Genomic DNA, 17,355 nt, shown 5'->3' on the forward strand with positions numbered 1-17,355 from the left:
CGCTGCTGCTGCTGCTGCTGCTGCACAACCTCCGGCAGCTACAGGAGTTGCTGCTTTAGCACTCGCTCGTGGTGCTACTGCACGACTTGCTCTCTGCTAGTGCGTTCCCTGCTCGAGCGTCTGTTGATTTAGATCACTGCTTCTCTGCTACTAGTGCTCGAATGCCCTAAACATCTATTGCAATGCTCTGTTACTAGTTCAATTAGTTTTGACAGTAAAATTCAGTTTCAACTGTAAAGTTCATTTTCATCAGTTAAGTTCAGAGTGAACAGTACTTACAGCATCTGTCGGAGCGGCCGTGGCACGAATGATGCGTTTTACATCTAGCACTTTTTGGTGATGTATTTTACATCATCTATTGCAGATGATATTAGGGTCCCACTTCAGATTAACATTGTCTGTCTTGTCATGCATCAGCCTCGTCGCCGTACACCTTAGTGGAGCTGCTCCAACGATGGAACCGTCCATCACAGCGGAGCAGTACCCTCGGCACCGTTTCTAGAGGCCTCGGATCTCCTTCCCCGCCTCCGGCAGTCACACCAGCATCATCACCATCCTCCACGTCCAACCCAATGATGATGAGGTCCACAAGGCTATGCCAAAGAGGTTGCACACTCGTCGCATCACTTTGTTTCTCCAATCCTATGTTCTTCCAATTCATGTGAGCCAAACACCCAGGTTGACTGAAATCCTATATTTCCAAATGCTCTGTTTTGCACATGCATTCCTATCCTATTCCTGTGTTTTCCCTGTCCCTGCGTTTATAGAATCCTCCAATTCTAAGGAACCCTTACAATTTTACTTCATTTTCAGATAGGTGTCAAAGAAAACTCTGTGTGTTATGTCCTGCTCCTACCGTGTCGTCATCCACCCCACCTAAGGTGCACCATCAACAGAAGCGTTCACTGCAGCATAGGTCCCCCCTGCAGACTTTCTTTCGCCGCCTCAGATCATCTTCCCCGTTGCCGGCAGCCACGCCAACTGCATTACCATCATCGACTGAGCAGATGAACCTGAGGACTACACAGTTCCGGAAGAGAGGTCACAGTCTTTCGTGTTTGCTTATGTTATACATCGGTTATTATTACCTACTACTTTATCGTTCAATCTTGAGTTTTGAATTGCCCATGGGTCTCAAATCGAGCCAGCAACAAATAGTATATGTCTACTATCTGGTTCATCTGGGGTCTTCTATGTGGTTCATGTTGGGTGGTCAACAAACAATAGATGATCCATTGTCTATCTTTTTAAACTGAAGCTATAATCTACTTGCTATCATTACTTTTGGATCCATCCACTCATTTGCTACCATCAGTCTTGATTTTTGCATGCACCCCTTAGACCTTACAAAATCTAGCTATTTTTTTTTATTATGCATGTCAGATATTGTACACAATCGTATTGAACATGTAAAGAAAAAGAGAAGACCGTTGCGTGGGAATATAATGTCATGCAGACGCTGCTCCATGGTGGGAGAAGTGCCCCCCCCCCTCCTGCATTTTCAGATTGTATTCCAGAGCAAGATAACTGTTCAGATGGAGATTCAGAAGGAGCCGACCACGCCTGTTTACCACCTGAGGTGTTTGCACTAACCTGGCATGCTGATGTTGGTCATATCATGCATATGGCGCCTTGCATTGATTACATTATACATCTTATATGTCATCAGCTTAGTTTAGATTTGCTTTGTGTGAATGCCACCTGTTTGGTTTCTATATCATACTCCCACCATTCCTAAATATTTTTATTTTTAGAGATTTCAACAAGTGACTACATACGGAACAAAATGAGTGAATCTACACTCTAAAATATGTCTATATACATCCGTATGTGGTAGTCCATTTGAAATCTCTAAAAAGACAAATATCTGGGAACTGAGGGACTATATGGGAATTATGCAATGCCATCTTCTTTAGCCAGGCATCATATACGTGAATCATGCAATGCCATCCTGTTTAGCGAGTCATCGTATATGTGAATTGTATCGTGCCATATTTTTTCCATAATGTATTCCATTTGTCAACAATGTTTATACATTCATCTACTCTTCCTGTGCATCAGCCATTTGAGTCGGTCATGGGAAAATCTGGAGTGAAAACAAGGTCTTCTAAGCAGTCACTCGATGCAGATTTCTTCCTGGTTATAGATAGCTCCTCAAAGGAGGATTCAGAGACAGATAACCAGTCGTATCCCCCCCCCCCGAGGTGCATGCTCTAACTTGGCTGGGTTATATTGCTCATATCATGCATATGGTGTCTTGCATTGCCATGCCATCTGCTTAGATTAGACATGCTTTGTGTGAATGCCTCCTATTTGCTTTCTATATCAGATATGTGAATTATGCAATGCCATGTTTTTCAGCCAGTTATAATATATGTGAATTATGCACCGCCATGGAGCCAGGCATCATATATGTGAATTATCTCATGCCATCTTTTTTTCATTACGTATTCCATTTGTCGACAATCTGTGTATATTGAACTACTCTTCATGTGTACCAGCCATTTGAGCCGGTTATGGAAAAATCTGGAGTGAAAACAAGGTCTTCAGAGCAGGCAATGGTACCTGTTGAAGCATATATCTCGATGGTTACAGGGAGCTCCTCGGAGGAGGATTCAGAGACAGATGACCAGTCATATATCCCACCTGAGGTGTATGCTCTAAGTTGCAATGTTTATATTTCTCATATGATGCATATGGTGTCTTGCATTACTTAGTTTAGACATCATATGCACAATATTGAATTCTATCTACTTAGTTTAGAGATCACACATGCGAGTGCCAGCTGCTTAGTATATGAATCAATTATGTCAATTATATCATGCCATCCTGTACACTTAGACAACATGTATGTGAATTATTTCATCCCAACCTATTTTAGAAAGACATCATATAGTTTTGTCATGTCATCCTATTTAGGTACTCATCATATGTTGAATTATGCCATTATATCCTGTTAAGTTATCCATCATATATCTGAAACTGTGTCATGCTATCATGTTTAGTTAGGCATCATATATGTGAAATTGTGTCATGCTGTCATGTTTGGTCAGACAACATATATGTGAATTACCACATCTGTCTATCATACAATGTCGGTACGTTCAATTTATTTTCTTGTTTATCAGCCATTTGAATTGGAGGGGGTGATGGCAGTATCTAAGGGAGCAAAAACCTGTTCTTCACAAAAGACAGTGCTACCCGTCGATGCAGATAGAACCATGGTTGTACTGGCCCACAAACTAGCCCCACCACACAGAACCGACTCTTCCGGATTGCACACTTACACCATTGGGCAGAGAACCAGCTACAACCCATCTAACCGCAACCCCAGCGGATAGTAACCCACTTCTAGTTGACAAAGCACCATGTCCACCACAGAGTACCCCCACACGAGCAGTTTGTAAAGCTACTGCAGTGCCCAAAGCACGAAGACCACCATAGCTAACCCAAACTCCACACTGAAAGTAGAAGAGCAACTGTTCTCAGGTCAGATTCCGTAGCTATGGTCCATACTCCTTTGCTGTTGCATCACTGTATTTACTCATACCAACTACTTTCGAATTTGAAGGATCCAATTGAAACTCCAATGGCGCTACAGGTATGTTTTAAACCAATTTCTTTAACTGGATTGTTGTTCTAACTTCTTGCTCTATGTTGGTTTCATTTTAAGTTGTATAAACAGTTATGTTCTCATGTGATGCACATTACAAGTGCTGCCAATGCTGTGTAGTTTCTCACACTTATATTTTGTCTATGCTGTTGTGTCTTAAAAATATATGAGTTGAACTGTGTCTCTATCTTGATTAGGGAACATAAACTAGAATGATATGGACAATACAGTGACCATAGTACATAGATATATGTTTGTTTCATGATGTTATCCTGTCCACCTTACTACTGAACCGGTTTACCAAAATGAGTTTCGTATACTACAAGCTAAACCTGTGATGTGTCTGCTTGTTTGTCTTGTAGTATGCAAACGGAATATTGGAGAAGAGCACCCCACTATGCAATGGTAGAGAAAGTAATGCAGATAAGGTTCAAGATAGTGAGACAACCATGTTGGTCTCCAAGAAAGGTGATAGAAACGATCTTGTAGACAGTGAGAAAACCCCACAGTCCTGCATTCATGTAGTGTTCGAGTTACTGGCCAGTACCACTGGCACAAGCTCTTCGAACTCGCTGCCTGAATCACTTCGGCTTCTTCAGTCTCAGCTACAAGCTGAAAGGCATCAGTCAGCTGTGCTACGGCAAGAAGCCGAAGGACTTAGGAAGTCCCCACAGAATTCAGATGCGTACTTTCTTGTGCAACAGCAAGCGCTGGAGGATTTAAGTGCCAAACAAGAGAAAGTTAATAAGCTTGCTAAGCATCTTGCCAGCATTATGGGTACCCAGGATATTGTTTCTTGAACTCTTCTGAAGTGGTTTCAGTTCTGGACTTGTTTTGCTGCGGCGTTTATATGCTGCTTTGTTCCCTGTATTTGCACTGGTGGCGAACTTTGATGCCCAGTGGATGTAATATGTGTTAGCCTAGCATAAGTTGCTTGCTTATTTATTTCCTTGTTGTCTTGTTTATTTATTTGCTTGTAGTCACTGCAGTTCTTTTTCCGCGGTTTGCTAGTGGCTGCAATAACCTATTTTTTAAAACTAGGCCACAATAACCATAGGCTAATATTTACTGTAGTGACACTGGGCCTCCTACGGGTCGTAGAAACAGTGGGCCTTATACGGGCCGTGGAAACAGTGGGCCTTCTACAGGCCGTAGAAACAATGGGCCTTCTACGAGCCGTAGAAACAATGGGCCTCCTACGGGCCGTATCATCAATGGGCCTTATACGGGCCGTATGATCGACTGGCCAAACATGGGCCAATAACAGGCCGCATTATGGTCGTAAACAGGCTAGAGTTGGAATCGTCCGTTCATGGGCCGACCATAATGGGCCATCATTAATAGGTCGTATTTGATGATGCTATGAAAATGGCCCAACGTATTAACGGACCACAAATGGGTCGACTGTAACCACGGGTTGAATTTGGCCCACAAGCAAAAAATGACAGTAACGGGCCATAAGTAAACGAATGCTGGAAATGAGCCCAAGAATAAATGGGCTCTGAGAAGACCGAAAGATAACATGGGCTGGAAACGGCCCAACGGAATAACGGGCCGTTAATGGGTATAAAGTGATACACTGTTCATTATGGGCCAGTTTCACCATGGGCTGTTAATGGGTGTAAAGTGATACACTATTCATTACGGGCCAGTTTCACCACGGGCCGTTAATAGGCCAAGAGTTACATAGGGCCTCATATGGGCCGAAAGACGTCATGGGCCATACATGGGCCAGAAGTGAAAACGGGCTGGAATCATATTGGATGGCCCAGATGACGCTACTGGGCCTAATTCGGATAGGGCGTAACGGATCTTGGGTTAGCGGGCTGTAAATGGGCTATATGCGAAAAGGCCGTTAACAGGCTTTACATAGGTCGGCCCGCCACCTTTTGACCAAGTCAAACGGGCCAGCCTTTTCACAGGAATGGGCCTCTGTTGGGCCCTGCCACATGTCGACATATTATAGGTGCCTTTTGTCCAATGAGTGGATGACATCTGTCACAACGATGAGCCGACGCGTATTTCCTCCAGCCAATGATGATTTTACACGTGGAAAATCCCTATTGGTCAGGGCTGTTAACGGATTATCGGATCCAAAACCCGACCCGATAGCTTAACGGTGTTCCGTTACGGTGGATGCCATGTGTTGGTCACCCTTGACGAAAGCACTTCTGTGACGCGCGATTTATCGCCATGGATAATTTTGGTAATGTCATGGAACACTTCTACGACAGCACAGGTATGACTATCTTGATTCTGTCATAAAATCGTCATGGATGTACATGCATGACAGAAAACGCGACCTACTGTGACAAACATGTATCATCACGGAAGTGTTTTTTTTCTTTAGTCTTTCACATATTTCAAATCCAAACATTGTCGAAACCAAATCGGGCGAGTGGTAGCGCAAGCATGTAAATAACTTGTTATGTCATTTCACAAACTCACGTACATACGTGAACTCGTACTTCTAGAGAGAAAAGAAAGATTGGACCATTTATGTCGTGTCCAAGAAAAGAAACACGTGAAGCTTGCCACACACATGTGATGAAACCATAGTTTTAAATAGCCGATCATAGCCCCGTTATATAGCCTTGCCAGCAGGGTGCTCTAAATGATCTCATGTACAAATAGCCTAATATAGCTCCATTATAACTGATTTGAAGGTCGAACGCTATTTATAGCATAGCCTATTTTAAAACACTGGATGAAACCTACGTACCGAAGTAAGAAACAAAACATACGTAATGGCGCATCACTGCCCCCCATCTTTGCCCGCCCCGACGCCGGCCGCCAGCCATCCCCAAATGCCTCCTACATACTAGTATAACATTGCATCTTTTCCCAGAAGACCCTAGCGCGAGAGAGAAGAAGATGGCCGCCGGCAGCTTGGCAATGTCCGCACTACTCGCAGCGCTGCTGGCCTGCGTTCGGGTGGCCGTCATCGCCGGTCAGTTCTCCCATCCGATGGCTTCTTCCTCAGTTGCAGGTGCAAGAGATGCGGTGTGGTGCATGATGATGCTATAAGATGATGTTTGTGTCTGCTCCTTTGTCGCAGGTGGGACCGGCTCACCGTGCTTCGGGGATATCTGCGCCATGGGCACCTGCAAGGAGCTGCAGGTGATCATCCCGTTTACCAACATCTCTCCCTACGAGTGCGAGTGCAACCCCGGGTGGTCTTGGCCCAACGTCACCTTGCCGTTGTCATCGGCATTGCCATTGCCGCCACACCTATTTCTGTCATGCACCATCCCCACATGTAAGCAAAAGCGCTCGATATGATCACACCATGCATCATACTCCCTCCAATCCTAAATATAAGTTTTTTTAGACATTTCAAATGAACTACAACATGCGGATGATGTAGACATATTTTAGAGTGTAAATTCACTCATTTTGCTTCGTATGTAGCTACTTGTCAGAATATCTAAAAAGACTTATATTTGAGAACCGAGGAGGGAAAGGTGTGACTATTCCCATTATATAATTATTAAGGGTCTTGTATATTATATAAGTAAACCTAAAGGTTGTCCTTCATTCAGGTGTATCGACACCGGAATTCACCTGCTACAAGCCCAAGCTGCCAAATGCCGCCAACACAACCCTACTTGACCGTGCGTAAACTCTTCCAAACTGCCTGATTCAAACCTTGATATATAATCACAGTACCAATCGAGATCGACTAGCTAGTTTATCTGGCAATTGACTGATTTTTTTCCTTTCGCCTTCTTGTACGTGTCAGCCTGCTCATACAACGATTGTGGCTCGGAAGGCACGTGCGTGAGGGAAGAGGACCTCCGGTTCCGGTGCCAGTGCAACCCCGGCGCAACCAATGTGAAAAGCAAACCTTACATGCCTTGCATCAAGAACTGTAAGTCCATCCCGGCCGGCGCGGCCGTCTGAGAAAAGAAATTGTCTCAACATTCTGAGTACCTTTTATTTCTTGTTGTTTGTTTTGAGACCTGCTGCTCGAGCGTGTGTAGGTGCCATCGACGACAAGGGCTGCCCAGTTTCCTCTTCAACGGCGCCACCTGGTAATGATCACCAATCATCTGGACCAACTGCTCCATCCATCCAACTCATTCCATTCCGCCCTCCGTCGAGATCGTCACACGTACAGCCTTGCATGCATCGATCCACGCGCCTTCCATCTCCGTCCAGCCAGCACGAACGAAGAGAGGACATATGGACTGCATGCTAACTAATGGCGCTGTGTATTTTGCAGGCTCTGTTTCTTTGAAGAACCGGCTGCGGCTGTCGCTGCTGCTGGCCTCGCTTGCGGCGCTTCACGCTGTGACTGTGTGATCAAGTGACAGTAGTACACTGTGTGTGGCCTGTGAGTGATACGGACGTGCACGGCTAGCTAGTACCGAGGGGGCTGCACTGCAACGTACGTACGCTATGTATGGTGTGTACTTCGTATGCCAGTTCACAAGACAAGATAGACGAGAGCAAAGCAAATTATGGGGTTTGCATAACCCGGTTTTGCCAAATTAATTTTAGCAAATAATGGGGTGTGCATAACCTGGCACAATTTTATTTCTAGTGAGAAACATCAAATATACATCACAATAGCTATATGTAATTTTGTGGGAGGAGTAATGTTTCAAGGAGGAAGAAAGTTGAAGGAAGAAAAAAGAAGGACGGCCGTTGGATCTCAATCCAATGGCCTACACAACTGACTTACCCAAAATATATTTTTTATAGATGACTTATGTGTAGCCAATCCATACATACATACATACACGTACACCAATGCAGAACCGGGCATTATCACCGGTTCGAAAGGCCCTTTAGTACCGGTTCATACGAGCCAGCGCCGGGGATGTGGAGACCTTTAGTGCCGGTTTGTAACACCAACCGGTACTAAAAGGTTTGGGGTTTTGGTTTTATTATTTATTTTTTTTCTTTTAATTTTGTGTTTTCCATTTAATTTAGAGATTGTTTTTACATTATAATGAGTTATTAAATCACTAGGTGAAAGAACCACGGATTAGTTTTAACTGGATGGATCCTAAGTGATCAAGTAATATGGATTATCCATAATACTTGATCACTTAGGATCCATCCACTTAAACTAATCTGTGGTTCTTTCATAAATGATATAATAACTCATCATCATATTAATATAAAAACTCTTGCATCATATCATCACCAACAACATTAGCTAATAATCATCATAGTCATTACCACTATTTAATCATCATAGTCATTACCGCTATCTAATCACCACCAACGCTAGCTTAAAGGAAAAACATTCACTTGTACCAGAAGCAAAGATATCATCGAGTTCAACATGGTCACAACATTATAAGCGTTCATAAGACCACAAAAGCAAAGATTAAGTTCAGGCGAAGAACACGGACATGAGAGGACAAGTACTAAGAGTAGGAACTAGCTAATCACTCCTCCTGCTCTCTCTCTCAGGTAAAATAGCATAGAACATGTGTAGTTCTCCTGATTTATCATATTGGAGCATGCAGATTAACCTGTCTCCTAATCATGGGTTGCGCTTCGTCTGATTATTGCTGCCCCCTAGTAGTTCTCTGCGATCCTTCACAATTTTGCTCCAGTCTTTCACTATTAAGCATTCCTCGGTTTCAGAAATCCTGAATGCACTCATGTGCGATGTAGGATGTCTTGGACGTAAGCTAACCATTGGCATGCGACCTTTAGTCTCGGTCCACTGAGGCACAACTATCATCGGGAGTCCCTGTTGAAGAACATCGTATAGTAACATACTTAGCAATGAAGTTGAGCTTAAAAATAATGTATGCAAAAGATGCATTGAGGACAAATAGTATAAATCTTGCCATCTTTCCTAAATAGATATGACCGTAGTTCAATACGAACACTATTGATCACACGTTTTGAGTAATAAGATTTTCAAGTCCAGGAAAATAATTTCTCTTGACAGCATCAAGATCCTCAAGCCATGAAACATAATGACTTATCTCCTCGCAGTTTAGTTCAGCCCTGGGACAATGGACGGTCCTGTTTACCAAGCGCTGGACATGTTTGCTTGAATGGAAATAAGTTGTCAATAGAAATTAGTTGGTAACTATTTTTGAATAAACAATATCGAAAACATAAATATGGTTGAGAAACTCACATAATGGTAGAACTGGAGGCGTCTGCACATCGACCCAGATGTCGATATTACCTTCAATATCATCTTTCGGACGAATATCAAAGGTGATAACCATATCAGGCTCAAATGTATAATCCTTGCATAGTACTTGCCAGGTTTTGCATTCAAAATAGGTGTAGGTGTCTGCATTGTATAATTTTGCGTAGAAAGTATAATCATGCCCGGTCTTCAAGTAAACTCTCTTTACCTCCATAGTTTTCATAGGACTGAAACCAATCTTATCCAAGACCAAAATTCTTGCATGGCAGGGGATACACTAGTAGAATGGTAAAATTTTAAAATTATAAGTCGAAACAAATGAAGCATAAATCATGCTTAATTATGAAAAAAGACTTGTCGTTGTGACTTACTGTATCCACTTCGAATGTCTCATCCAGGTTGATGCTGAAGCCTCCCATCAACTAGGAAATTTCTATCGCACAGGCCACGCTCGTCTTCATAGTATTCGCACATACCGAAATCCTTTTCGTCGTCAGACATTTCCTATTTTCATAGTTAAAACATTAATTGATAAACACTTACTAGCTAGTTCTATTAATTTAACTAGTTCTATTAATTCAAGTAGTTCTATTAATTCAACTAAGCACTTACTAAAAGTAAACTAGTTCTATAGTAAAGTGTTAATTAGATCATCAAATCTCATATACCTAAATTTAATACATCTAATTCATCTAACATTAATATATCTAATTCATCTATAACTAAAAGTATAAATTTAGCCGGCAGCCACACACCTCCAATCCGGACTCTCAAATTGTCAAATACATGCAAATCAAAACACATCCATCATACACGCCAATGTCGCAAGTACATTACAAGAGTTGGTAGCGAAAATACATAGTTCTTAAACAATAATTGATATTAAGTGCACAACTCAACAGTAGCTCTATGGTCTTTATTGTGGGCCCACATATGCTCCCCAACGTCACTGAGTAGCTGCATGTGCACCTGATGATCTCGAAGATTCTGATGCATCCGCAGAAAGTTCATAAGCTAATTTGTATCTTGATCTTTCAGGATTTGGACTTGTTCTCCAGACACTTCATAATCATTGGTTTGTGCTACCCCATCATCCCCATCCTTGACAATCATATTGTCCAGAATAACACACATGCCATCGGCTATCACAAATTTTCGGATTCCCACATCATTGTAGCTCCACGAACAATTCCCCAACGAGTTTGAAGCACTTCGAATGCCCTCTCCACATCCTTCCTAGTTGCTTCCTGCATTGTTGCAAAGTGTCTTTGTTTGCCGCCTTGTGGTTGTATGGTCTTCACAAAAGCCGCCCACTAATGATAGATGTCATCGGCAATATAGTATCTCATGTCGTTGTGAGAATCGGGCATTCCAAAGAAATCATGCCAAATAGTCATGTGATGTCAATATGATGGCGGCCTCTTTGGTGCGACCTTGGTATATTCCATGCAAATCTTTGGGGCAGTTCTGCCATTGCCAATGCATGTAATCAGTTAATCCGAGCATTCCTAGAAAATTGCCTTTCCAATAGCCAACATCTTTTATGCGACAGACATGGGCACTGCGAGGAATGTGGGGAGAGGGAACGGCCGAGTGGAGGCTAATAGGATGGTGGTCTTCACTCAACTTACATAAAAAATTCCTCAATCTCAGCTTCCAATAAAAATTTCCTCAATTTCATAACTCTGATGGTAATTAAGATAAAGTTCATATCAAGAGTACAAACATATAATTTAGCAAAAAATGTAAATGCTTATATTTTACGAATTGTAGGGCTTTACCCTCACCCAAAGGAAAGGGAGCCCTTCCAAAAATTCCTTCCAAAAATTCTCAGTGGCCCCGAAGGGCCAAAGAGGGGGTTTGAAAATAGTTTTCAACCAGCAATTGACGCACCTCGTTATAACCTCACTAGCTGCGTCATTGCCCCAAGCGCAAAGATGGGATTAACAGTTCCCCTGTCACGCCATCTTATACCCATCTCCACCTCTCCTGCCTCCTCGCCCACCGATGTGGGACAAAAGAACGTGCAAAAACCAGCTGTGCACGTTTCGCTCTTCTCATGGGCCGCTAGTATACACAAAGCCCATTTCTCTCTATCTTACGCTAATCGGCCTGCGGTAAACAAGAGCTAAGCGAATGATGTTCTCAAAGAAAATAAAAAACTGTTGTCTCAAAAAAAAAAACTGAAGCCAGTGAGTTAACAGATTTTTTTTTTTGCGGCGTAAGTTAACAGACTTGACAGTTGACACTATCACTTTTTGCTCAGGAAAATGGTAACACCATGATTTTTCATTGATAAGAAAACATATCCTAAACTTTCCAAAAATGATAAATCCGGAACGTTCGGGGTTTAATCATGGCAATTCAAACGTTTTCGATGTCAAGTTTAGTTGACACGAGGCTGAAAGTTTAGCTGGCAAGGCAATTTTCTTGCAAAAAGCAGATTTGTCATGCTTACCAGCTACACTTGCCATGGTCAACAAATATAAATTGCCAAAAAAACGTTTGATTTGCCATAGTCAGAGCGAAACTATGATACATCAACGGGTAGGCATAGTTCGCATGAGTTGATCATTGTAAGTCTCAAGCATATAACAGCATCCTCAAGGCAAACAAAAACCGGGGTATGGAAAGTGATAGAAAAAGTATGAGAAAAACTCCGACAAAAACCATGTACTATTATACTTATTCCTTACACAATCAGTAAACCTCCTGGTAAAGTATAAGATAGACTTTACGAGACTAGAAAGAATATAGGGGAGCTCTAACGACTAGCCTCTTCCGCTCATCTCGTCTGTGTAGGGGAGCACAGGAGGCCCGAGGCGTCCGCGCCGACCACAGCCAGCTCGCATATGGTACAAAGCTGCCCTTCAATGGCAGGAACAAACCGGGATCCGCAGTATGGGCACGAGATGTCCTTTTGGCCGCGGTAGATGGGAACATACGTCGAGCCACAGACGACGAACGGATTTCTGTAGTCATAGTTGAGCTCATGGCTGTCCTTCTTGCCGTTGCACTGCTGCTGCACCTGCCGAGCCTTCTTCGCTTGGACCTCATTAGGGCTGTTCTCAAGGAGCAGCCTCGCAAAGTGCTCTGCGGTCGCAAAGTTCTTCTGCTTGTAGCATAGAGCCATGGCGTTCGAGAGCACAAGGCGCATGTGAACCCTCTGGAGCTTGCAGTTGGTGAAGTAGGCCGCCAGTTCCTGTTGCCGGTTGACGTTGTCCTTCAATTCCTTCCTCTTGAGTTCCATTCTTAGACCAAGAACATATTCCCTCACTATCTCGATCAACTCCTTCACTTCATCAACTTCTCTCCGCGAGTCCACCACGATCAAGGGAATGGTATGCAAGATGCTGAGGAACTGTCTCAGCGCTTCTGGGAACTTTCCCTCGGTTGTGGCTTTGTAGGCTGCCTTGAGTCTGTCTTCCATTTGTGAGAAGGTGAAAACTAGTGAAGGAGGGCCCCTCACGTTAGGACTTGAGGACTCACTCCAACCTTTCTCAACAGCAATTGATATAACGGGAGCAGTTGCAAGTGCGCGAAGATATGAATGACTGCCCATATGAAGATCGAGAAACATGGGTTTCAGGGGAGCAAAGTTCTTGATGCCCAACTGGCGGCTGAGCAACCTCATTGCAGTGTCGAAGTTGCCTGCTGCTGCATGCTCCCCAGCAAGAGAAGATTTCTGAGTCCAAATTTGGCTGACAGGCATTCCTGGTGTAGGAGCAACAAACACAGTGGAGCGAGCATTTCCAGCAGCTTTTGGGGTCTCAGCTTCAGGCAATTCCAGATCTTCAAGATCCCAACCACCTTCCTCACCATCCTCCTCGTTCGCTTCACCTTCCTCGGGATCAAAACCATCACCTCCATTTGCCACTGCATCACTTGCATCCACAATATCCAAGTCCTCATCACCCCAGTCAGCACCAGCAGCTTCATCATCTTCCTCAACTTCTGCTCTCCCAGTAGCATCCAGTCCACCCTCAAATATGCCACGCATCACCCGGAGCAATGGCCAATCAACGCTGGATATGAGGGGTGCGGGCGGAATCAAGAGTGAGCGAGTTTTTCCTTCAGGTAGAGAAGGAACATTCTCACCCAACTCAGCAGCAAGCCTTTCAGCAATTTCAGTGAGACCATGAGTGGCAGCAGTGACGTAGGCAAGAGGAAGCTGTCCAGCATTCTCCAGGATCTCAGCTCGCTTCCTAGCATCGCCAAGATACAATGCATTGTGGAACTGACCCATCAAATTGTTATTCTGTCCGGCAATTTTGCACATGAAGCCAACCTTGTCCATGTAACCAGTAATAAGATACAGAAATGTCAGCCTCTCAAAATTCTTTGTCCGCTGGTATGCGTATTCCACAATACCAACATTCCCCTGCCTCAGGGCCTCAATTCCCAATCTGTACCAGTGATCCTTGTCATCAATCTCTTTTGCAGAAGCCACTGCGATTTGGATGTTACCACTTTCAAGAGCTAGATTGAATCTTGTCTTTTCATCTTTCACAAAGTGGAGAGCAACTTCTGGAAACCCTTTCTGTTGCAAATATGAAATCACTGCCTGCCCACACAGCTGTGAGCTCTTAATCATACTCATAACATGGTCATAACGTTTCCGGAGAAGGGCGAGCTTGAAAATGTATTCAGAAGCATCAACTGTTATCAGCTTGTTCTTTCCATCACGATCAAGACAGAAAATGTTGTTCCCAATAACCCTTGTTATGTAAACAGGGACATCAAGGGTCTTTATGATCCCACTATCTCCATTGGGAAGACAGTATTTGATATGGTTCAAAGTAGAGTAAATAAAAACACCGTTCTCATCCCAGGCACCACTTTTCACACGAATAGTTTCATGCAGTGTAGAGTGATGGACAAGCTTCTTGCTAGCTATAACTACTGCATGCTTGCTCAGCAGTGCAACATACTCCATGTCACTGGACCAAACTACATATTTAACACCAGCTGACTGGAGTTCACCAAGAACTAGCCTTTGTTGTAGATCAAAGATGGTCACACGATCTTCAGCTTTGCACAACAAATTACCAGTCCCAGCATAATAAATTGCATCAGTCGCAATAGGAAGAGGACTCTTCTTCACAATTTCGTTCTTAAGATTCTTCACCAAAACTTGATTGCTACTCTTCTCAAGGACAGCAAACCTATTCCGTGCCACAAAAACAGCCGAGCCACCAGCTCCCTTCTTTGCCTCTTGCAAATAATCAGCCCTGCCAGCAGAATCTTTAGGAACAATGTACAGATCATATGAGCCCCCGTCCACATCAGAGCAGATCAACACAGCATTTTCAGTTGGACTATAAGATAGTGTCCTGGGTGACTGGTTCAAGCTGACAGATCCTGGTCTTCTTATTGGAGCCACCTGAACTTCCTTCTGGGTGGAGTACTCAAAGAACCGGAGGAATCTGTCCTTCACATAGAACACAGTATCAGCACTCACGCTGAAAGCTGGGCGTTCCCTCTCTAATTTAAACACAATCATGCCACTGTCATGACCAGCAGCAAGAAGATTCATTTCAGGGTGGGCAGCAAGGATCCAGAAACGGTCATGTTCCCGCCTAAATGTCTGAATACCAGTTCGCTTTGTGGCATCCCAAATGCGAATGCTTTTGTCCTCTGAGTTGGACACAATGATGTCTTGCTTCGCATGGAACATCACACACGACACATTATTCATGTGCCCCCTCAAAGTATCAACTTCCCAAGCCTTGGTATCTGTCAAAAAATATCAAATATTATTTTATTGTTTGTTCAATCCAACAAATACTCAACAAAAAAATAATTAGTTCTAGACTAGACCTTCAATTGACATTTCTCATGTTGAACAAACAAGAGTAATTTCACAATTTGTTTATAATTTGTTCAGTCCTACCAATATGCAGAGTGTTTTACTGGATATTAAATGGTTATATGCATGTAATCACTCAGAATTAACAAAGAAGTAATTTGATAATTACGAAACATGTTTCTTAAGTTCAGCTAGTTTTGATGACCACTGATAATTTACTTGATATTACTTAACATAGACTGAGGAGTAAACAGTAATAGGTTCTGTACAAGTAATATCACTTAAACAGAATCAAAAGGATTCAAAATAAAATGACTAATTCACAAGCATTGTTTCAAACTGCCATACAAAAGAATGAAATGATGCATACATAAATATGTAATTATTGTTTAGATACAACAAAATAAAACAAACCAGACATAAATAGTTAAAGAAGTGATTGCATTGTTACCATTCATTCTCCACAGCTTCACTTGCCGGTCATCAGCCCCAGAAACAATGAGTGGCAGTGTAGGGTGAAATGATGCCCAGTTGACACCACGGTCATGGCCTTCCAAGACATATTTCACAACCGCATCGACGCCCCCAAACAGATCAGTGTTCATCTGAGTGAGACGCAGGATGTCATCTGCAGGTGACACCGTCTTCTTCCTCAGGGCACCAATATCCCAAACACGGACAGTCTGATCTAGCGATGCTGACACAACCAGGTCCTCCTTGGGGTGGAAGGACGCGCACATGACATAGTGATTATGCCCCGTGAGCACAGCCACACAAGTACGTGACTGCCAGTTCCAGATCCGGATTGTCTGGTCATCACTGGCACTCACGATCCATGGGTACTCATGGTGGAATTGAACAGTACGAATGTAGTCGAGATGCCCAGTAAGCGTAAACAAGCAGCGGTGTGTCTTGTAATTCCACACCTTGATCTTATAATCATCACCTGCATTGCATCACAACCAAAAAACTTAGTTCAACCTTTTCATGTTCCAACCTATGACTCACTGCTAAGCTAGTAACTAAAACATGAACCAGACTAAGCAGAGTGCACCCCAGTGTCACCAGCCACACAATCCGATCATGGTTTTGTGAATTCTAGTGAGCATGCATTGGATTATTTTACCACCTACTCTACATTCATTTTCAACTGGCTGAAAATCTTTGGTGACACCAGTCACTAATAACAACCAAATGGCACCTGAGGCGCCAAGTAAACAATTCTAGAAACAGCAAAGATCATAAAGTGAGCACTAGATCCGACAAGCCCATCCTACCAACTTAGGATTCGTTAACAACCACCGGCACACATCAAGCGCGATCTAATAGCAGCGCCGACGGATCACACAGACATCTAACGGCCTCGAAACTCGCGCGCAGAGCCTCCAATCCAAGGTAAGGCTCGGGGCCGCAGCGCGCAGCTCTGTATCAATCCGCAAATGGCAAATCACGTATGAGCCGATCGAGCCGAGCGGGATCTAGCAGGGCGGGGCAAGGGCAGTACCTCCGGAGACGAAGAGGGGCTGGGTGGCGTGGAAGTGGACGCCGCGGACGGGGCCGTCGTGCTCGTCGAAGCGGTCGAGGAGGGTGCCCATGCGGTAGTCCCACATCTGGATCACCCCGCTGTGGAGGCTGGCGAGGATCCATGGCCGCCGCGGGTGGAAGCTCAGGCCCTTGACCCGGTTGCTCTTGGTCTCGAACTTGGTCAGCATCTTCCGTTCCCCCGCCGGCGGCGCGTCGTCCCCGGCGACGGCGGCGGCGGCCCCTGGCCCTGGCCGCGGAGAGGAGCGGGGGAGGGGTGGG

At 43.9% G+C, this 17,355-nt stretch overlaps 2 protein-coding genes and 1 pseudogene across 2 annotated transcripts; 1 reads left to right on the forward strand and 2 right to left on the reverse strand.

Moving 5' to 3' along the window:
• Positions 1 to 6,347: 6,347 nt before the first annotated feature.
• On the forward strand, positions 6,348 to 8,336 carry LOC123094342 (neurogenic locus protein delta). The gene is made up of 6 exons (XM_044516369.1): positions 6,348 to 6,563; positions 6,672 to 6,872; positions 7,156 to 7,227; positions 7,356 to 7,484; positions 7,597 to 7,647; positions 7,839 to 8,336. The coding sequence occupies exons 1-6, from the start codon at positions 6,488 to 6,490 to the stop codon at positions 7,916 to 7,918; spliced, it is 609 nt and encodes a 202-aa protein (XP_044372304.1). The 5' UTR covers positions 6,348 to 6,487; the 3' UTR covers positions 7,919 to 8,336.
• Positions 8,337 to 11,507: 3,171 nt separating this feature from the next.
• On the reverse strand, positions 11,508 to 11,682 carry LOC123095229 (uncharacterized; annotated as a pseudogene).
• Positions 11,683 to 12,283: 601 nt separating this feature from the next.
• LOC123090852 (coatomer subunit alpha-3) lies at positions 12,284 to 17,349 on the reverse strand. Its single transcript, XM_044512206.1, has 3 exons — positions 17,057 to 17,349; positions 16,004 to 16,498; positions 12,284 to 15,479 (listed from the first exon to the last, which is right to left on the reverse strand). The coding sequence occupies exons 1-3, from the start codon at positions 17,262 to 17,264 to the stop codon at positions 12,529 to 12,531; spliced, it is 3,654 nt and encodes a 1,217-aa protein (XP_044368141.1). The 5' UTR covers positions 17,265 to 17,349; the 3' UTR covers positions 12,284 to 12,528.
• Positions 17,350 to 17,355: the final 6 nt, after the last annotated feature.

The sequence above is a fragment of the Triticum aestivum genome, chromosome 4B (assembly GCF_018294505.1).
Source record: "Triticum aestivum cultivar Chinese Spring chromosome 4B, IWGSC CS RefSeq v2.1, whole genome shotgun sequence".
Lineage (NCBI taxonomy): Eukaryota > Viridiplantae > Streptophyta > Magnoliopsida > Poales > Poaceae > Triticum > Triticum aestivum.

Coding starts and splice junctions, on each gene's coding strand:
- LOC123094342 (XM_044516369.1), top strand. CDS start 6,488: ATGGCCGCCGGCAGCTTGGCAATGTCCGCACTACTCGCAGCGCTGCTG. Junction 6,873..7,155: donor GTCATGCACCATCCCCACAT/GTAAGCAAAAGC, acceptor TCCTTCATTCAG/GTGTATCGACACCGGAATTC. Junction 7,485..7,596: donor CATGCCTTGCATCAAGAACT/GTAAGTCCATCC, acceptor GAGCGTGTGTAG/GTGCCATCGACGACAAGGGC.
- LOC123090852 (XM_044512206.1), bottom strand. CDS start 17,264: ATGCTGACCAAGTTCGAGACCAAGAGCAACCGGGTCAAGGGCCTGAGC. Junction 16,499..17,056: donor GCCCCTCTTCGTCTCCGGAG/GTACTGCCCTTG, acceptor GATGCAATGCAG/GTGATGATTATAAGATCAAG. Junction 15,480..16,003: donor GAAGCTGTGGAGAATGAATG/GTAACAATGCAA, acceptor ATTTTTTGACAG/ATACCAAGGCTTGGGAAGTT.